Source organism: Meles meles, chromosome 3, assembly GCF_922984935.1.
Source record: "Meles meles chromosome 3, mMelMel3.1 paternal haplotype, whole genome shotgun sequence".
NCBI lineage: Eukaryota > Metazoa > Chordata > Mammalia > Carnivora > Mustelidae > Meles > Meles meles.
In genome coordinates, this window is record NC_060068.1 from 110,285,487 (window position 1) to 110,305,644 (window position 20,158).

General features: G+C 57.6%; 1 protein-coding gene across 1 annotated transcript; it reads left to right on the forward strand.

The window, feature by feature from the left end:
• Nucleotides 1–6,613: 6,613 nt before the first annotated feature.
• Nucleotides 6,614–18,525, forward strand: PITX1 (paired like homeodomain 1). The gene is made up of 4 exons (XM_045999925.1): nt 6,614–6,789; nt 12,250–12,483; nt 14,778–15,010; nt 16,997–18,525. The coding sequence occupies exons 2-4, from the start codon at nt 12,318–12,320 to the stop codon at nt 17,537–17,539; spliced, it is 942 nt and encodes a 313-aa protein (XP_045855881.1). The 5' UTR covers nt 6,614–6,789; nt 12,250–12,317; the 3' UTR covers nt 17,540–18,525.
• Nucleotides 18,526–20,158: the final 1,633 nt, after the last annotated feature.

The following is a 20,158-nucleotide window of genomic DNA, read 5'->3' on the forward strand; positions in this document are numbered from 1 at the left end:
GGCTCACTGGGGTGCCCACAGAGTCAGAGGGGGATACAGGGGGCGGGGGCACATGAGCTCACACACACCGTCAACCAGAGCAGAACTACACTCATCTGTCTAGCAGTCCTGGTAAAGCAGCATCTGGAAAATGGGTCCTGCTGCTAAAACTAATCCGACCCACTCCTTTTCAAATGAGGAAAACAGTGCCCAGGGCCGCCTGGGTGGCCCAGTTGGTTAAGCATCTGACGCTTGATTTTGGCTCAGGTCATGATCTCAGGGTCGTGAGATCGAGTCCAGCTTCGGGCTAGCACAGGGCATAGAGTCTGCTTAAGAGTCTCTCTCTCCCCCTCGGACCCTCCCCCTACTCTCTCTTCCTCTCAGAAGGAAGGAAGGAAAGAGAGAAGAAGGAAGAAAGAAAGGAAAGGAGGGAGGGAGGGAAGAAAAAATGAAGCCCAGAGAGGCCCACAGGCAAGGAGCCAAGCACCTTGGACCCGCGGGGCCCTTCTCAGTGCCTCTCTAGGCTACCATTGCCACAGCTGGGGCAGGGGGACATAATGGTTGTGCCCATCGTCAGATGGATAAGAACATCCAGGTTGAGCCTGCCCTCCACTAGCTTTGTCATTACCCTGCCCAACCCAGCCCCAGGGCAAACTCCTGCTGCCTCCACAGCTTGGTGGGAAGGTCTTTTCCTCCAGAAAGTTTTCCCTGACCCCAGGTTAAGTTGGCTGCCCCCGTTCTGTCTCCCATGGCTCCTAAACTGCACGACTTCTAAAGACAGACCCATCTTAGACCCAATCCCTCATGAAGACTTGCACTGGGGCTGTCCATCCCCCCTGTGTCCCTCAGCACCAGCACATAGGGCAGGTGCTCAAGTACTGTCTGTGGAAGGAAGGAACCATGGCCTCCATCGTCCTCATCTATGTAATGGGTACATACCACCCCTCAGGATGAGGAAAGTGAACCATGTACCATGTCTGGCAGATCAAGGGCTTAAAAAGGCAGGGGCCTCTGTCCTGATGTCCCGGGCAGGTTCAAGGGCTGGAGACCAGGCAGCCATTACCCACCAGGTTCCTCTGCCATGGCAGAGTCTCACCTCAAGGAGCAAAGGCCTGGACTGGGCATGTAAAGTCCCTCACCAAAACCCCAGCGTACCTTGTCCAGCAGGGGTGCCTGCCAGACCTGCACACCCCTTCCCAGCGCTATGTATTCAGAATTTACAGAATTCTGTAATCTCCTTCTGAGGAGAAGGGCTGCGAAGCCCTGGGGATCTGGGATGGACTCATCTAGTTGGCCCTGACCTGATAAGCTCAGGAGCCTGAGGATGAGGCCAGACCCAGCACAGAAGGGCCGTGCTAGACCTCACAGCCCAATGAGGCAGGAACTCAGCATCCACCATGGAAAGGCTGAGAACGTGAGGCTTATGGTGCAAAGGGGCAGAACCGGGATCCCACCTAGTCTGACTCCAGATGAGCCTTGAGTGCCAAGGAGAATCTAGGCCAGATATGAACACACAGAATGTCTCAAGTCCCCAAGTTCTATCCTGCTTGGCCCTGAGAGCGAAACTGGAGTGCTGGGAAAGAGAGGGTATAGCTTGGAGTGACACATTAGAGGTACAGGTCCCCAAACCGCCTCACAACCCGGCACAAAAACACTCCCATCTCCCGAGTTCAGGACAGTCAGTCTGAGGAGTCCCAGGGACAGCAATCAGTCCTCTGCTCCCAATGTTCCCCAGCTGATGGGAAGCAGCCCCACAACACCAAGAAACATCAATATTTCATGAACAGCTCCCTCCTGGTCTCCAATCATATTTTCAATTGTCACAAAACAATTCAGAATTTCCAACTCGGGGCTAATAGGCCGCCATCAGCCAGTCAGCGAAAGCAAGCCAGGGTAATTATTTTAAAAGCTTCCGACAGGGCTATTCTCTGAGCTGACTTCCCCAGATTGTCTGTCTGCAGCAGTGACTATGCCCCTTCCGGCCCTGGGCACCCTGTCTCCCCTCGTAGGAAGCTGCCATCTGGAGGGCTGCTGAGGTCCCGGCCACAAAGCCCCAGAGGATGGGACAAACGGCTCAGGTCCTCAGAGGGTGATCTGGAGCCAACAAGGGACAGCTCGTGGCAGGCAAGGGTCACAACTTCCTACCTTCACAGTTCTCGGGCCAAACTGTGGCTCCCTGTGCCCATGGAGGGTGGATGGACCAACAGACACATAAAAGGATGGACAGAGAGGCAGAGTGATGATGTCACAGTAATTTCGCTCTTATCCCATCTCAAGCCTATCCTCTACTCTCCAGGCACAGCGATCTTTGTAAAAAAGAAATGTGGAGATCATATGATAGTTGTCTTTCTCCGATTGACTTATTTCACTAAGCGAGGGTTTTGAAGGGTCAGGGGTGGGAGGTTGGGGGAACAGGTGGTGGGTAATGGGGAGGGCACGTTTTGCATGGAACACTGGGTGTTGTGCAAAAAGAATGAATACTGTTACGCTGAAAAAATAAATAAAATGAGCTGAACTCCTTAAAAAAAAAAAAAAAAAAAAGAAATGTGCCTGGATCTCCCACTGTTAAAACCTCCCCTCTGCTCCTCTTTGCCTTCAGGATAGCATCCCACACTCCTAACAAGGATTATGAAGCCCTGTGGTATCTGGTTCCTACTTAATTCTCTAGATTCCTCTTCTCCCTTTCTCTGCCTTCCCACCTGTCCCAGTGCTGTTCCCAGTGAGGAATGGGGAGTGGAGAAAACTGTTCAGGCAAACTCAAGACCTGTATGGCACTCAAGACCCTTCAAAAGCAGGCTATAGATTTCCTCTCCAGCACTGTGCTCCAAAATGGTTATAGATTTCCATATAGATCCATATAGATTTCCATATAGATCTCCAGCTCAAATAAGGAGGGGCCATCCATCTTTGTATCACTGCAATCACAGGCACAGGATATGTGCTCTCTAAGCTTGCTGACCTGATAAAGTCCAGTCCAGGAAGGTCCCAAGATCAGGTCTCTTTCCACTATTCCATACAGATGCTGATAGGTTTGCAATGAAAGAAAATACTTAAGACACCCAAATTGTTCCTATTTTTGCTTTGGCTGCCAGGAAGCTCAGAGTGCAATATAATTATGCTCAAATAAATTAATATCGTACCTGATCGTAGGGGTTCCTCCTTATCTGTAAAGACTCTAATTCCCTCCTCACAGGTAAGAAAGAGTACCAAAATATCCCTCCCTTGCTCTGCAGATCCATCCCTAAATACGAGTCAGTAGACACTGAGCCTCACCCCCACAGACTTTCAGGTAGCCCTCCAGCTCTTTCTACAGATGAATGCAGGAACAATCCTGGTGGACTTCAGACTGTCCCAACAGGGCCAACGCCTCCCCATCACGCTGCAGCGGACTCCCTACCAACACCATCAGCAGCCCTCTGAGAACCTTCACAGTGCAGGGACTTCTTTGAAAACCAACCCATTCCCTGCCACAAGGAGCTCAGAGAACTTGCCCAGGACAGCAGCCAGGATTCTTGGGGTAGTGTGCTCCTTAAAGTGGTGGAGCTCCCCCTCCCAGCCTTCTGGGGTGGATCCTGTGACCCTAGCCTAGCCAACCACAACCCTGAACCACTCTTCCTCACAAAGCGATTGGCTCCACTTTGGGCATGTGAGTTACACCCAACCAATCAGCACAACAAATCCCTTGGCCCACCCTAGGGAGGGACCTGTGGTTGGCAAGAGAGACTCAGCCCTGCTTTTAGAGAGCTTAGAAGTGGTAGGGGCAACGGGTTTTAATCAGTCATTACACAGGTATTGGTATCAATCCGAGTGCAATAAGCGCTATGAAGGAGAAAGAGGACACTCTCCCTACTTTTGCTGGATATTGAGATGAGAAACTATGGGAAGAATTTATATGCCTTTCTGCACAAATGCAACTAAAGGCATTTGCCCATTATGTTTAATATGAACCCATGTGACAAATTCATCTCAGAGTTTTGTACTAGGGACAAAAACTTCTGATTTGAGAAAGTGTATGAGTTTGGAAGGAAAAACAAAGCAAATGCATCAGCAGTTCTGCTGATCTTTTGTGATTCGGTCCCTGGAAGCTCACCGCAAACATGATACTGGGGTATGAGGACTGTGTCACCTCTGTTCCTGGTCGATCCAGCTCCAACCTTCCTCTCTCTGATGCCTGATCCCTCTGCCTTCAAAGAGGAAATGTATGTGCCCCAAGATGTCAAAACCTGAAGGGAAATCGGGAAAATTTCTTTTTGGAGGAAGTGAAAATAAGATCATTAAAAAAAGTGTTTTGACCCACCCCAGTTCACAAAGAACTTCCAGGACTTCAGAGCCTGATCTCACCCCCAACCCACCTGCCTAGTCTCCCTGGTCTGAAACTTCCTAGAAGCTAAGCGGGGCCTGAGGGGCAGTTCTACCCAACCAGAGAAGGGACCTGCTCCTGCCTGACTCAAACAACAAGAGCACAAAGAAGGAAACAAAAGTGAGAGCAAACTGTTTTAAAGAGCAAAGCAACCTGGCAGGTTTCACCATTAACATTCGAACATTCAGCCCAGCTGCCCATCTCCTGGCAGACCACACCTCTCTCCATCATCTCACAGATTTCTCCATGAAACCAAAACTCTTTTTATGCCCATTTTGCAGGTAAGAACACTGAAGCTACAAGAAGTTATGTGATTTGCCCAAGTCCACGTGGCTAGTAAAAAAACACAGACAGGATTCCTACCCCGGCCCTTGGGTCTCAGAGGCAGTTTTCTGGCACCACAGGCTCTCCCCGTAAACAAGGGCACACAGATATCCACACGTACACATGCCCTGCGGTTGCTGGGAACAAAACCTGGAAAATTGCTGGTGTGCAGGGGTAGGAAGGTCTGATTTTCCAGAACAGATGCCAGAATGAAAGCCACTCCAGCTAGCCATGGATGTCACACCCTCTATGCAGAGTAAGGGCCCAGCAGCGCGGTTGCATTTATGCCCAAAGACACTGGGCCACCTTGAGTCTCTGGGAAGGCTGCCCCAAGGTCGGAAGTGTCTCAGCTTAGCAGCCTGCAGGGCCAGATCCGCCAGCAGACCAGTTTCACACATAAAACGCCCAATATCATGGCAGTGGAGAAGCAGAAGCTAGAATTCCTGGAGTGCAGTGTCCAAGCTGCAAGACTGCAGGGCCACCTCCAGGTCCAGGTCTGAAATCCTGTGGGCTAGGGGACTTGGCTCTTAACCCTTATGATCCTCTGTGCACCAGAGCCACAGCAACCACCAGAGAAGCATTCCTGCTGTTGACAATGGAGGGGAGGCTGGGAGTCCTGAAACAGCAAGACAGAGGGCAGGGGCCATTTCTCAGGGCCCAGAGCGTGTGGAATCTACGAGCTTGGGTAGGCTTTGTGAGTTGGCAAGGGGTTCCTGTCTCTGCGTTCCCGCACCAGGTGGCCCTGGAGACACGGGCAAGCAGAGCGTTAGAGCCGGCGCGGGGCCGTGGCCTCTCCCGCCGCAGCTGTCGGCTCGAACCAGGCAGGGAGGCGCCGCTGGTGACGGCACCTCATGAAACATTGATGCCCCGGCTTTCACACTGCCATCTCCCGGCACCTTGAGCCAAAGCGGCAGCGCCAGAGACCCGTGGCCATCGGAGGGCAACTCAGCGGCTTCTGTCCCCCAGGGTGGTCCCCCGACATTCTGGTTTGCGGGACCATCGCAGGGCCCCAGCAACAGTAGGCAACAGTAGGCTCAGACTGGGGACTTGGGGAAAGCAGGGGCCTGGGTCAGCCAACTGCTTTCCCCCACAAGGCTTCAAGAGGGGTTATCTGGCTGTGGGCAACACCAGGTGGAACCCAGATCCCATGAGTCCTGCCCATCTCCCAGAAGGAGGCCAAGGGGGCCACATGGATAGAGGCCCCCCTTATACGGGGGCTACCGATGGAGGGTGTACGGGCGAGGGACTGAGCAAGTGGCCACAGAAGCATCTGCGCTCCGTAGCGTTGATCTCTCTGCTCATCAGCCCAGCCCCGGAGGAAGAGAATTAGGGAGGGGGGGTTATCAGGGCAGGGGTCGGGCGTTCGCCCCTCCCCAATAACAACACCCCCCCCCAACACCCACAGAGAAATTCTGGGGTCGGACTTCAAACCTCCTTGGCCGCCAAAACCTGCGCCGCGGACACTCCTTGCCAAAATGCAAGACCAGCTTCCTCCCACAGGCTGAGCCAAAAGGGGAAAGGTAGAATCTTAGAAGCCCGGCTTGACCCGCGCCAGGCAGGACCAGGGTAAACTCCGAACAGAACCCGTCAAACCGAGGTCTTCCTGGGCCCCTGGTGTGCCAGGTGGGAAACTGAGCCGAGGGAGGGAAAGTGCGCCGAGGCCAGGCTGGGACCCACGGCGGCTTCGTCCGCATGTGGCCCAAGTCCCCCTTCCGCCCGCGTTCCCCGGCCTCGGACTCCGCCGGCGACCCGCGCCGACCTCTGCCTGCGCCCCGAGGGAGACCCGGACCCCTAGCCTGCAGGACGGCGCGCCGCCCCTCCCCGCTGGTCCAGGCGAGCGCCTTGCTTCCCCTCCCCCCTTCCCGCCTCCCCGGCCCGTGTCCCCGCCTTCCCCGCGGGCGACGGGCGGCGGCGGCGGCGGCGGCGGCGGCGGGAGGAGCGGGCCGAGCCGAAGCTGCCTGGACCTTGCGCGGTGCGATGTAGCGAACCAGCGGGGACCCGAGCTGCGCGCACTGCTGGAGACGCAGCTGGATCCAGGGCCCCAGCCGAAGTCGAAACCTCAGGCGGAGTCCGTGGCGAGCGAGCCCGGAGCCGACGAGCCGCACACGCAACGCAACCCGCGTGGGGTAAGAGTTGTTGGGCTGGGGGCGCTGGGTCGCCGCGGTGTTGGGACGCAGGGAGGCGGTGGCGGATTCCGCACTGTTTGCTTCAGGCGTTTGTGGGGTCCAGTGGGTGGCGCGGGACTGAGCGCACCGCGCGGGAGTCCGGGCGCCATCGAGGCAGCGCAAGGACTCGCTCCTGAGCCCAGCGCACTGGCCCTGCTGCCGTCGCGGAGCGCTGCCTCACCTACTTGGCGGTCCCACCCCATGCTTCGGCTCCAGACACCCCAAGAGGGCAGCAGCCCCGGGGACGCGGGCCCGAGCCCTGCTAAGGGCACAGCCCCGGACGCCGTTCGCAGCCCCTCGCGGAGGCGCAGGCCTCCGGGGACCTCTAGAAGAAAGGGCAGGCGAGAGGGCCGCCCACCGCTTCCCGTTGCGCCGCGGAATAGGGGCCCCAGCACCAGCGAAAGCGCTGGCCCCTCTGCACGCCTGGGGACTTGAGCCGCAGCTTCGCATCAAGAGGGTATTTTTTCTAAACGACACCGCTTCATTCGTTGGTTCGTTGGTTCCTTCGGGCGGCTATGCCGCAGAAAAGCAACAGACACCGGCCAGAGCCCCGGCTCTCTTCGCCAAGGACCCTGACGTCCCGCCGCCGTGCTCGAAGGCGCCCCCAGCCCACGGCGGCCTGCCCTCGCCCGCAAGAGTCGGGCTTTTTCTTACCCAGACAGAAACCCCAAATGCTCTTCGCAAAATCCAATAAAGACACTCCCGCGGCTTCTCCAGGGTTTGGTTGTTGACGCAGGGTTCCCGGGCACACAGCCGCTTCTCTAGAAACGGGTCTAGGAAATCTGAAATTGACCAGCCGGCTCTGAGCCATTTCAGCCGCGGTCAAGCCAGGGCCCGAGGCCGGCATCGCAGAAATGGGAACCCCAGGCTGGAATCCGGTTCCAAGGTTTTCCGATTCAGGAATTCCCTGAATCTGAAAATATTTGAGCCCACTTTTCTGAGAAACTAGGGCTTGGGTATTCTGTTGGCAACCCAGGGGCCTCTGACAGCCACCGGGCCCAGAGGAAGGCAATCCCAGGTTGCTGTCCCTTTGGCCAAAGACACAGGTCTAGGGTAGTGGCTAAAACTACAGGCAGCAGAGGCAGTAAGGGAGGGGGGACTCGCCGGCTCCCTCCCCTTTCCTCATACTACTTGGAACCCTTCATCTCTGCTCAGAAAAGGAAAAGAGGCAGACGGGGGCATGGAGACCAGCCTGCCAGGACTCTGGGGTGCAGGGGAAGCATTGTTGCTTCTCCAGTCATACTCGGAGTGCCCTTCTCTCAGGAAAGCAGGTTTTGGGAAGAGGAGGCTGTGGTAATGGCATTAGCTGACCCTCTGCTCCCAAGTTGCGTGACCAGCCTCGGCCATTCGCCCAACTTCTCTGCCCCTCGGCTCAGCCATTCTCAGGAACCAGGGAACGACCCGTGAGTGGACTCGGTGAGCCATGAGGCCAGCCCTGCCAGCTGGTGCCAGAATTCCGAGTTCCATGCTCCCATAGGCACCCCACTCAGCCATCCTGCCTGAGTACATCCCAGGTTTCTGCACCAGGACAGGCTGGGGAAGCCCGGGTGTCAGGAAGGCTCAAGCTGGGGTCCCTGGAAACCTAGAGAATCCAGTGAGATGGTTCCCTGCCCCACCTGAGCACCCCTTTCCCCCTTCATCCAGTAATTGCTTGTATTCAAAGAAACAAGAGCTTTTATTGGAGAGGGGGTAGAGCAGACAGAAGGAGGTAGGTGGTCCCAGATGCACTCCCAAAACTGGGTTTTCTAGTTTGAACTTCTCCACGGCCTAAGAGGCTTAGGGTTGGAATGTCCCAGAGAGTCATGGATGGCCTCGAGGGCAAGCCCCAGCACATTCCTTCCTTTTTCCTAAAATCCCTTGATTCTAATGCAAAGATTAGGACAGGGTACCCCCCATAACTGGGCAAAAGGATGCCCTCCGTGAGGGCCCTCCAACCACTCTTCCCAAATAAGATTACTGAACCATTCTTGGGCACAGAATCTGTTTTGAGTGAGCCTGGCCTCAGGAAAGGCGGTGACTACTTCAAACCCCACAACAGCCTAGGCTTCTCCACTCAGCCCAGCCAGGACTCCAAGCCTCCAAATTTCCTGAAAGTCACAGAATCACCGCTAGCTCTGTGTGGCCTGGAGGGATGGGAACTAGGGCACATTGTTCCAGCTCCAGGAAGCCCTCTTCCCTCCTCTCCTCACGTCCCCATCACCAAGCAAGCTGGAAGCTGAAGCAGCAGGTAGGAAGTGCTGAGTCCCGTGTCAGACATGGAAACTGGGGCACAGTGCAGGCCAAGCCTTGCCCAAGGTCAGACGGCAAAGCGGGGAGAACACTGAAAGAGAGCTGCGTCCTGTCCTGTGTGTGTGATATATGTCTGTGAGTGCTCAAAGCCCCTTCCCTGCCTGGGATAGTGCCCGGCCAGCAGAGGGTGAGGCTGGGGAAAAAGAGAAACTGTCCAAGTCCATTCTCCATCCAACACACTGGCTGGCCAGGGTGTCCCCTCAGTCAGTCCCTTCCTCACCCTGTGCTCATTCAGCATTGGTGGGGGGGAGAGGGGCGGCTGTGCAGCAGAAGAGACCCCCCTGGGCTCAGCCCCTCTCTAGGCCTCCGGGCCCCTGGGGATATGGAGCTTCACCCTGAAGTTGACTGAGGGCCTTTGGTGGTGTACACAGCAGGCATCAAGATTTCCAAAAGAGGGACTACTGTGACTGCCTAGATCACTGCCAGAGGCTTGGGTCCACCGGAGCACACAGCAGGTGCTCGATAAATGCATTAAATGCATCAACAGTGAAGGAGGTGAACCCCTCAGACAGATCAGCTAAAGCTTCAGAGTCACAGAACACGCTCCATCCATCTGTGGAATTTGGGTCTCTTTACATCCCATGGACAGTGGAAGGCTAGAGCTTTCAGCTTCTGGACACCCAGAGGTGTACCATTCATTCCCTGTCACCACCCAGGCGGTCACTGTGCTCCCCACCTTGCCCTGACACCTGGCAGCCTTAGAACATAGCTCCTGTCCCCAACCAGCCTGATTTTGCGCTGAGCAGAGTTCTGGAACCCAGAGGTCTGGCTGTGGGCATGCCTAGGTGACTATACGCAGCCCCATGGGTGGATTTAGTGAGTACGTGTGCGTCTGTGTGTGCCGCACACTTACATGGTACGGGCTACTTGTGTGTGTGTGTGTGTGCTCCTGAGTCCTGCCCGGCCCAGGCAGGCTGGGTCACACGCTGTGCTTGAAAAGAGTTACCTGCTGCTCCAGGAGATGCAACCGTGCTTGTTGGTAAAAGATGGGGCTGAGATGCCGGACAACCATACTTCCCAGGCCCCCTTCCTGCCATCCTCCCCCCTACACACACACAACTTAGAGAAATTACCCTCTGGGAGGAAAGGGCAGGAGTTGCAGAATCTGCCCCAAACCAAACCCCCTGAGGAACATGTTCCCTCTGTGGCCTCAGACCCAGACCCTGCCTCTGCGGCCACAGGCACCACTGAGAGAGTGACCCAGACCCCAAGGAGCCATGCTTTCTTCCAGGGCCCAGAGTTGGGGGCCTCCGACTAAGCTTTTGGGAGTGAGAAGCAGGCCTGTGTCTACCCTTCGGCCACCCACCCCTGCAATCCTCGCCAAACAACTCAGCCTGAGGCTGTGGTTCTCCTTCTGGTGAGAAGCCAGGGTGAGGGCAAGAAGGCAGTGCACGCAGAACATCGCAGATCTCTCAGCCTGCACAGTCAGTCCCAAGCAGAGACCTCCAGGAAGAGATGCGGATGCACCAGGCCCTGGGGTGAGGCGCAGGGCATGGAGAGTAGGGCAGTGCTTCTCCACCGGGGTGCTGTCCTGCCCAGCGCTGCTCCCATCTGGGGGAGTTGGTCAGCAGGTGAGGGGCAGAGGGCGGTCTAGGGTCCAGCTGTGGTCAGAGGAACAGGTCAGGGTCGCACTCTCCCACCCTAGCTGCCCTCTGTTTGCTCAAGACTCTGAGGTCTCAGGGCCGGCCAACAATTGTTTGGCAAAATCCTTCAACAAACTTCACTGAAGTAGAACTCCAGAAGGGCATCGTTCTTGGGTGCATGCCTGCACCCATGGAGGCCCCACTGAGCTGAGCTCAGCCACCACTGTACCAGAGAGAGCCTCAAAGTGGGTAGGCTTCCTGGCCTGGAGACCCAGGGCTCGCAAAAGGCAGGCACCTGGCCTGCAGGCAAGGCCAGGTGCCTGCCTCTCTGGGAAGCCACGCAGAGGCTCCAGATCGCTGCAAACCTGCCCTGAAGGGGGCAGAAGCCAATCCCTTGGCTGCCAAGGCCCGGGCCTGGCTGCTTTGGATGGACTGGTGCAAAACAAGGGGAGAGAGCCCTACAGAAGAGGCTGTGGGGCCTGGTGGAGCTCTTGGGGTCTCCGGCTGCACTCGCCAGAGGCCTGGAGCCAACAGAAACGTTTCATCTGATTAGAAGCCATCAATTCCATCCCAATCCCAGAAAATTGACTGCGGTGCAGAGGGGGAGGCCTGAGAAGCAGCCTTGGAGGACAGGGTCCAAGCTAATTAGGAGGCAGCATCCGGGGGCCCATTAGAACGCAGGCTGCTGTCACTCAGCCGGGCTCAGGTCCCGGGAGAAGAAGCCGGGAAAGGAGGGGCGGGCGGCCCTTCGACGAGGACGCCGCTGGGAGCTGCCGGAACGGGCCCCGGGCTCTGCCCCCGCCCTGGCGCTGGCTCGGAGGCGCCCGCTCCGCGCGATCCTGCTCAGGGAACATTCTCTCATCCTGGGCTGTTCTCGCCGGGGGCTGGGGACTTCGAAGCGGCCCAGACAGGAGTTGATTCTGAGCAAAACAAGTCATTTGGGGCTTGAGGTGGGCACGAGCCACGCGGGACTTGGAGGCCAGATGCGTTTCTTTTGTGCGGCCGAGGGAGAAGTCGGTGTGTCAACGGGGAAGGAGGGAGCGGCGCGGGGAGGCCGCGCGGGGGCGGGGGGGGGGGGAGGGAGGGGCGGGGAGGCGGCGGGAAGGTGGCTGCGGAGGGGAGGGCACGGGCAAGGGAGGGCGGGCGGCTCGGGGCTGGATTCCGCCCGCGCTCCCTCGCTCGCTGGCTCGCTCCCTCACCAGCCCCCTCCCACCCAGGCCCACCCCACCCACCACCCCTGGCGCAGGGACTGCTGGAACCTGGCGGTGCGCGCTGTCGCTTTAAGACAGCCTCTGCCGGCGCCGTCCGGAACCTTAGAAACCGGCCCCGGATCGGGAGCCAGAGCCGGGGCCGGGCGGGCGGCAGAGGCCCGAGCGGCGGGAGCGCAGCGCGGAGCGCGAAGCCGGGCATCCGGTCGCGAGAAACCGCTGCCGCTGCCGCCCGCCCGGCCCCGCAGCCCCGGGCGGTCCATGGGGCGGGCGCGGCGTCGTTGCGGGCGCGGGCAGCCCTGGGGGGCAGCCGCTTAGGCGCTGTGCTCTTGTCCCCTCAGGTCGCAGCCAGGGCGGCCGGGCGCGCCCAGCCCCGGCCCCTGGAGCGCCCGCCGCGGTCCCCGCCTCCATGGACGCCTTCAAGGGGGGCATGAGCCTGGAGCGGCTGCCGGAGGGACTCCGGCCGCCGCCGCCGCCGCACGACATGGGGCCTGCCTTCCACCTGGCCCGCGCCGCCGACCCCCGCGAGCCCCTGGAAAACTCTGCCAGCGAATCGTCCGACACGGAGCTGCCAGGTAAGCGCGGCTCCCCGCGAGGCGCACACAGTGCCGAGCCGGGCGCACGGAGCGGGGAGCGGGAAGCAGGGCCTGGAGCCCGCGCCGCGCAATCAGGCTCTCTCTACAACCAGGAGCTCCAGGACCTTTTCTTTTCCCGTTCTCGGCCTGAGGGTGAACGCGTAAATTTACGCGCTTTACAAAACGAAATTCAGTGCTCTACTTCCACCCGGTCCCCACGCACCAGATGCACAAACCTACAACGGGAGGGTCGGACTGACAGCCCCTCTTGTTCAGAAGCAAAGAGAACAGGAAAAGAAAAATCGGTTTGCGCAACCGGGTGCCCAGGGGCCGCTCAGACCGCAGGAGAGGAGTAGATCGAGAAAGGAATGGGGCAGCGGACGAGAGAGCAAGTGCCCGGAGAGACAGAGACGGGGGCACACACCCCGACAGGCAGTGGGCGACAGACTGAGGAGGGAGAAATCCAAGAGAAGGGGTGGCGGGAAAAGTCAGGAAAACAAACTGAGGGGAGCGGCGGCGGACAACCTCAAATAAAAAAGCAGAAGACAGCGAGGGCGAACGGGCCAAGAGGTGCGCACCCGGCAGGACCCCCCCATTAAGGGAGCCCGGCCCCACGTGCGCCGCGGGACCCCGGAGCAGCCAGGCGGCCCAGCTAGGGCCCTTACTCGGCTCGGGCACGTCTCCCTCCGCGCTGCGTTTTTGTCGGAGCTCAGGCTTCTCTCCCCCCCGCCCCCCCGCCCCAGGCCCGCGGCGAGCTGGGCCGGCGGGTGGGCGGTGCGGGCTACGTAGCGCGGCTAATCGTCGGCGGGTGCCGGCCCCGGGGGTCCCCGTTTGGCTCTCGCGGCTTGCGCCCCGGCAGAGCTCCCTGCTCCGTGGGAGCCTCTGCTGTGCTCCTTTCTTAATCCACAAATGAGTGTATCTCTACGCGTTTTTAATCTCTATTTGTTTCTGTTTTGCATCCCTAAGTGACTTTCTCTGAGAAGTTCTGTTTGCTTGGCTAACAAACAACCAACGCGGAACTGTACTTTTGTTTTCGAGAGTTTTTAGCTGGTTGGCTTTTATTTGTTAAAACCCAGAGGAATATACAGCGGTAGACTGCTTTTTAAAACCAAATCTACGTGGATATTTTTAATTTTTTAACTGTAATTTTCGGTGTAGAAAGAATTACTACACTAGGCATATTTCTCTGGAATTTTAAAATCTCTGCATGCAATATTATTCTTGGGGAGATGTTTTAAAAGTCAATCCAAAATGGCGCGTTTCTCCAGGATTTTTTTTTTCAAAATCTATTTACAGCGGTGTTATTTTGATAACTTAAATTATCTAACTCTATAGTGTTATATTTCCCTGGGACTTAAAAATTATCTCTAGAAAGGTCATTATTAGGAAGGGGTTAAAAAATCTATCTACAACAGTACATTGTTTGTTTGTTTATTTTAAATCCCAGAGAAATAAATGCCTGTGTCTGCTTGGAGTTTTTACACCTACAGCACTGTATTTAGTTAGGGGTGCGTTGGCGCGGAGATTTCAGGCTCCTTAATTTGCGTTTGCTGTGTTCCTACCTATCTATTTTTAAGATTTTGTGAGCCTTTCCATGGTTTTAGGATAGAATTGAGTTTATCTGGGCTTCTATGTTTTGTTTTTAAATTTTGTCCTTTTATTTCCATGTGTCTGTGACTGAACGTGTTTTGCGTAGCTGGAAAGAGTGAGAGGCTAGAGCCCCAGGTCACCTAGACAGTCTGTTGGTCTGGGCTGAGGCCTGAGGGATTTTCTGGGCCTCTGGACTTGAGGCCCTGAGCAAAGGCCAGGAACACAGCTATGTTATGCCTGCCCATGTGGCATCCACACAGCCCTGGGGAGAAGAAAGTGGAGGGGCTGCAGGCCCCCGCCTCTCTCCAGCTCCACCGACCCACTAGCTTCAGGCTGGAAAGATTTGGTCCTGGCTCAGAAAAGCAGAGCCCCTCCAGATTGACACCCCAAAGAGCCCTCAAAATTTCATACATATGCGGGTGACAAAGCCAGTCGGGCTCAAGCAGTGGAGCGGCAAGAGCAGGCTCTGCCCAGCCAGGAACCTCGGCCTGTGCCTCCGGTTCCTGGATTCTTCCCTGCGCGTCCAACCAAAGGTGACTACTGATGATTGGGCCCCCAGCAGGCTCTTTCCAGTGGGGACAATTCTAGGGCTCCAGGTGGGAGGAAGGGCATGCCAGCGCTGGTGGCAGGCGCTTCGGTGGAGCCGGGATGGGTGCAAAAGGGCGGAAGCCCAAGGTGATTGGGGCCTGTCCTGTCCGATTCAGAGAAGGAGCGCAGCGGGGAAGTCAAAGGGCCGGAGGACAGCGGCGCAGGAGGCACGGGCTGCGGCGGCGCGGAGGACCCCGCCAAGAAGAAGAAGCAGCGGCGGCAACGCACGCACTTCACAAGCCAGCAGTTGCAAGAGCTGGAGGCCACGTTCCAGAGGAACCGCTACCCCGACATGAGCATGCGGGAGGAGATCGCGGTGTGGACCAACCTCACCGAGCCGCGCGTGCGGGTGAGCTCAGCCTGCGCGCCTAAGGCGACCCGCGCGGAGGACTGCTGGCCACCTCTGCCGCGGTCCTCGGAAAGCTTTAGACCGTGCTCAGATTTTGTCTCTGTCCCACCACTCAGACCTGCTCCTTCCCTCCGTGGGAGAAGATTCCACTGTAGGCCTGGTCTCCCCTGCTGCTGCTAAGCCTTTTGGTGGTTAGTACCCTCGCTGCCTGGCAGCCTACCTGCCCCTGGGGCTCTGCTGCAGCTTCACCCTAAGATCTGTGGCCCCAGAGGGGATTTCCCCTGTGCTGTAGGGCCCAGGGCCCACTCGGATATGACTGCCCTAGACTGCACAGAGGATTCCCAGCGATGGGGACCTCGGAGCTGCTGGCACCTTCTCCCGAAAACGAAAGGGAAAGGCACATCTTGCCTAGCCACCTGACAGAGGCCTGAACCATACCTAGGCTTGGAGGCTCAGAAACTCCTGGGGCAGTGATCCCAACCACACAGCCTGCTTCTCAGAACCTCAGCATAGTCCCTGCCTGACTCCTCTCCAGCCAGTCAGCCAGTAAGGAGCTGGACCCTTTCCCTGTTGCCCTTTCCTGTAGGGCTGGGTTCAGGTGAAGGAGGAACAGCTCTGGTGGAAGAGTGACCCTCAGGCCGAGTCCCTTTGGACATGTAAGATCTCTGACCCGTGACCAGACTGCACCCTTCCTCTCCTCGCCTTTTCCTTCCCAGTGAAATCAAGAGTGAAGCGGTTATGTTGCCAGAGCAGCAAGAGAATCATTTCTTTTCTGAGTACACAAATATTTAATCAGATACTGGGAGGACGTCCCAAGCGAGCCCAAAGTGCTACCTGGCCTACTGACTCCCTGCTATAATGCAAGCTCTCGCTCCTCCCATCAGGCTGGCCAGCCCAGTGGGACCCGAGTGAAGACAGCACTCAGTAATCCTGAACTCACTAATCCTGCCCAGGTTTATGGTGATTCGGGTGGTGTGGGGTGGAATCAGGCAATGTCAGTGCCCGGGACTGAAAAAGGCTGAGATGCAGGGGTCCGGCAGGCTCGCTCAGGAAACTCAGCCCAGGGCTGGAGGAGGGCTTCGGAGGATAGAAGGCATGCATAGGAGGATAGGAGAGGATGGGCAAGGACCAGGAGTTGGTAAAGAACAAGTTCTTATTAAATTTTGTGGGAGAAAGTGGAGGGGAGATTAGAGAGAAACTAGTTAAGAAGTGAAAGAAAATTAAATATTTGCAGAGAAACATATTTGGCATATATTTAGGTGGCAGGGAAGAAATTAAATATTTAAGGGAGGGTAAAAGGATCAGATGTTTGAGAAATTAAAGAAAACTATTTAAGAGAAACAGTAATGGTCAGATATTTGGAAAGACGGGGAAAACTATTTGGGGAAGAATCAAAAGGATCAAAAATGAAGGATAACGGAGAAAGTGGACTGAGGGAAAAGAAAGCAGTTCAGAGAGCAGGGGGGACCAAAAGAAAATAAACATTTAGGGCAGAAATGAGAATATCAAATGTTCCCAATAAATATGGATACAGACTATTTGAGGAATGAAAAAAGTAGAATAAAGGGAGTCGGAAGACCCTACATTAGAGGGAAGAAAAATACTTTTTACATTAGAGGGCAAAGTAAAAGAACGGAATATTTAGGAGATAGACCGGTATGCCTTTTGGGGAGAATGCGGGAGATGGACTGGTTGAGAGAGGAAAAAGCAAACGAATATTTGCTAAAACAAAAGAGGATCCATCCGTACTAGGAGAAGCCATCAGATTTAACTTAGGGGAGTGGATATAGATCAGAAATGGGGAAAAGACGAAATGTTTTCTGGGGACAGGAAAGGAACCATTAAGGAGCGCGGCCGCAGGGGCGGAAATAACGAAGAAAAGAGACTTTCGGAGAGGAGGCAGTGGAGGGATAGAGTGGAGGGGATGGAGGTGGAGGGGTCTTCCCGCCCCGGTCAGCCCTGACCGTTCTCCTGCCCCCTCCCCAGGTCTGGTTCAAGAACCGGCGAGCCAAGTGGCGGAAGCGCGAGCGTAACCAGCAGCTGGACCTGTGCAAGGGCGGCTACGTGCCTCAGTTCAGCGGCCTGGTGCAGCCCTACGAGGACGTGTACGCCGCTGGCTATTCCTACAACAACTGGGCCGCCAAGAGCCTGGCGCCAGCGCCGCTCTCCACCAAGAGCTTCACCTTCTTCAACTCCATGAGCCCGCTGTCGTCGCAGTCCATGTTCTCGGCACCCAGCTCCATCTCCTCCATGACCATGCCGTCGAGCATGGGCCCCGGCGCCGTGCCCGGCATGCCCAACTCGGGCCTCAACAACATCAACAACCTCACCGGCTCTTCGCTTAACTCGGCCATGTCGCCGGGCGCCTGCCCGTACGGCACGCCCGCCTCGCCCTACAGCGTCTACCGGGACACGTGCAACTCGAGCCTGGCCAGCCTTCGGCTCAAGTCCAAGCAGCACTCGTCGTTCGGCTACGGCGGCTTGCAGGGCCCGGCCTCGGGCCTCAACGCGTGCCAGTACAACAGCTGACCGCCCCGCCAGGCCCCGCGGGCCCGCGGCAGGCGCGGCGCCGGGCCGGGGGCGGCGCGGAGGACCTCGCCACGCCACGGCCCCTGCGCCCGCGCAGCCCTCTCCTCCCCACCTCCCCACCTCCGGGCTGGTTGTGTGTTTGCTTTTCTGGACCCCACTGTGCCCTCCCAAACGAGACGAAACCAAACAAAACAAAAAAGACGTCGGAGAAAAGTGCTGCGAAAAAAACGGATGAGTTGCAATTTCCCTCGGGGTGGCGCGGGTGGTGTGTGTTCGCTCCCTCGAGCCGGGCGGGCCGTCGCGCGGAGGGGACGCGGGGCGGGAGGCCGGCAGTCCGGAGAGGGCGCCCTGGGAGCCCGAGTTCCCGCCGCGCCTGCGAACTGGACGCGCGGAGCCTGCGCAGGCCGGCCGGGGCCCGTAGGAACCGAGGCGCCCCCTCCAAGCTGGGCCCGGCCGAGCGTACCTTAGCTCGATTCGGATCCGAGTTGGAGCGGGCGTTGGGTCAGGGATGATGGTGCCCAGCCTGGGTTCGGAGACTCGCTGTGGAGCTGCACGCGGCGCCGGCGTGTACCGCGTGCCCTCGCAGCCGCGATTACCGGATTCCTATTTTAAGGCTACGGAGCCCCAGCTGGCGGTGCGGACGCGGCGAGAGAATGGGGCAGGCTCATCTCCGAGCACCCCGGCGCCCCTCCCCACCGCCACCCAGCTTCTCCCGGACCCGGACCCTCCACTCCGCTCCCGGGCTAGGAAGTGGTCCCCTTGGCCCGGCGAGGAGCCCCCCTCCTCACCGCCTGCCGTGCAAGAGTCGAGCCGGGAGAGCTCGGGGCGCGGCCAGGGCCCCCCCCCGCGCCGCGCCCACTTTGCACACCCGCTCTCCGGCCCGCGCCCCTGTTTACAGCGTCCCTGTGTATGTCGGACTGACTGTATAGAATTATAAATCTGTCTATATCGACTTGTCCATGTACGTCTATTAAAACCATAGTACAAGCGTGCTAACCACTGCCGGCCGGGACTGCTTCATTCCACTGAGAAGGGAGGCGGGTAGAAAGGGAACGGCGCCACCGTGGGCCCTGTGGGTAAGGAGAGAGGAGCCAAGTGGCCGCCTCCTAGTGGAGTAGGAGGTGCTCTCTTCCCACCACGATTCCTGACCTGCTCTGCCCGACTCCATGAGGGCCCCATCCGGAGCTCCGAACTCCCTCTCCGCGCCCACCAGGTGCTCCCCGCTGGACCGCTCAGCCTTGGCCACCCTAGCCAGCACCCCACCTCCCGGGCTGCCCCACTCTGCAGGCTCTTTCCAAGCTGGGTCGGTGGGGTGCTGTGTGGCCCTTGTCCACCCGGAGAGTTGGGGTGAAGGCCACAGAGAGCTCCTTTAGTCCTGGAGTTGCCTTTTCTCCTGTGGCCCCAGTACTCCTATCTTGAAGCCCTGCCCAGGAGAACTGAGGATGCGGGGATCCGCCAGGGCCTCCCTCAGCTTCCCCCTACCCCCGCCCCCGCAGAAATCCCACGCAGGGGCATCTGGCAAGGCTGTGCTGGAGAAAGTGTCCATCGCAGGGAACTAACGTCTCACTTCCCTTCCACCCCAAGGTATGGGAAGGAGGCTGATGCCGCTTCTACCCTCCCCAGGCTTTGGAAACTACTGAACTAGACCAGCCTGTAAAGTGCCTGTAAAATTCTGCTTCCCTTAAGTCCCTTCACTTCCAATGGCAAAAGAGAATGTTTGCAGCTGCAGTGGGGGAGGGAGGAGGGGCTGGTATTCTGCTTTAGACTCACCTTGTGACTGGGACTGGTGCTGCCCTGGAGCTGGACCCCCGGCAAGCCCCAGATGGGAGGGGGGCCCAGCCACAGGCCTAATCACCAGCACAGGGCTGGAGAGCCCTGTGCACACATTCTGAAACCAGGTCAGCACTGCCTCTGAGGGCAGGAGTGTTGTCCCTATTATACAGGGGATGGAACCGAGACTTCACCATGCTCAGCAACTGGGCCAAGGTCACAGGGAGTCAACAATCTTTATATTCCAAAGCATCTTTCCACTGATCTTCCCACTTTTAGATGAGGAGTGAGGAAGGGTCCTTCCTGGAGGATGGCTCAGCCTGATGCTATATGAGTTAACAGTGTGGGGCTCTGAGGACAGGGCCAGATACACAGGCCAGAGGAGGGAGGTGGGAGGAGGGAAGGCTGGGGCAGGGGGCTGGAGCCAGACCACCCCTCCTCCCCCAACGGCTCCAGTCCAGAGCTCCTACCCCTCACTCTCTGGAAACCCCTCACTTTCTGGAAACATAAACACACAACCACATCTGGACTCAAAGTTCCTCCCCCAGCCTCACACATCTGCCAAGGCCAGAGGGGCCCTGGTCTCAGTTGAGGGCAGAAGGCAGGAGAGACCTAGGAGATGGGACTGGAGGAAAAAGGCAGAGAGGCCTCTCCTGAAATTCAGGCCCAGCCTCAGGGGACACGGCCAACAAGGGGCTCTGGCAGAGGCTCCAGTGTGGCTTTGGGGTCCTAGACCAAACAGCTGCAGATAGGGATGACAGGGCAGAAGCAGTCCCAGAACGACCCCATCACCCATCAAGGAGCACGGTCAGCAAGGTCAGCATCAGACCCTATGGTGGGCTCCGCCCA

Bases quoted from the DNA above. Each gene is read 5' to 3' on its own strand.
- PITX1 (XM_045999925.1), top strand. From the start codon at position 12,318: ATGGACGCCTTCAAGGGGGGCATGAGCCTGGAGCGGCTGCCGGAGGGA. The intron at 12,484-14,777 runs GTAAGCGCGGCT...TGTCCGATTCAG, and splicing joins GTCCGACACGGAGCTGCCAG to AGAAGGAGCGCAGCGGGGAA. The intron at 15,011-16,996 runs GTGAGCTCAGCC...CCCCCTCCCCAG, and splicing joins TCACCGAGCCGCGCGTGCGG to GTCTGGTTCAAGAACCGGCG.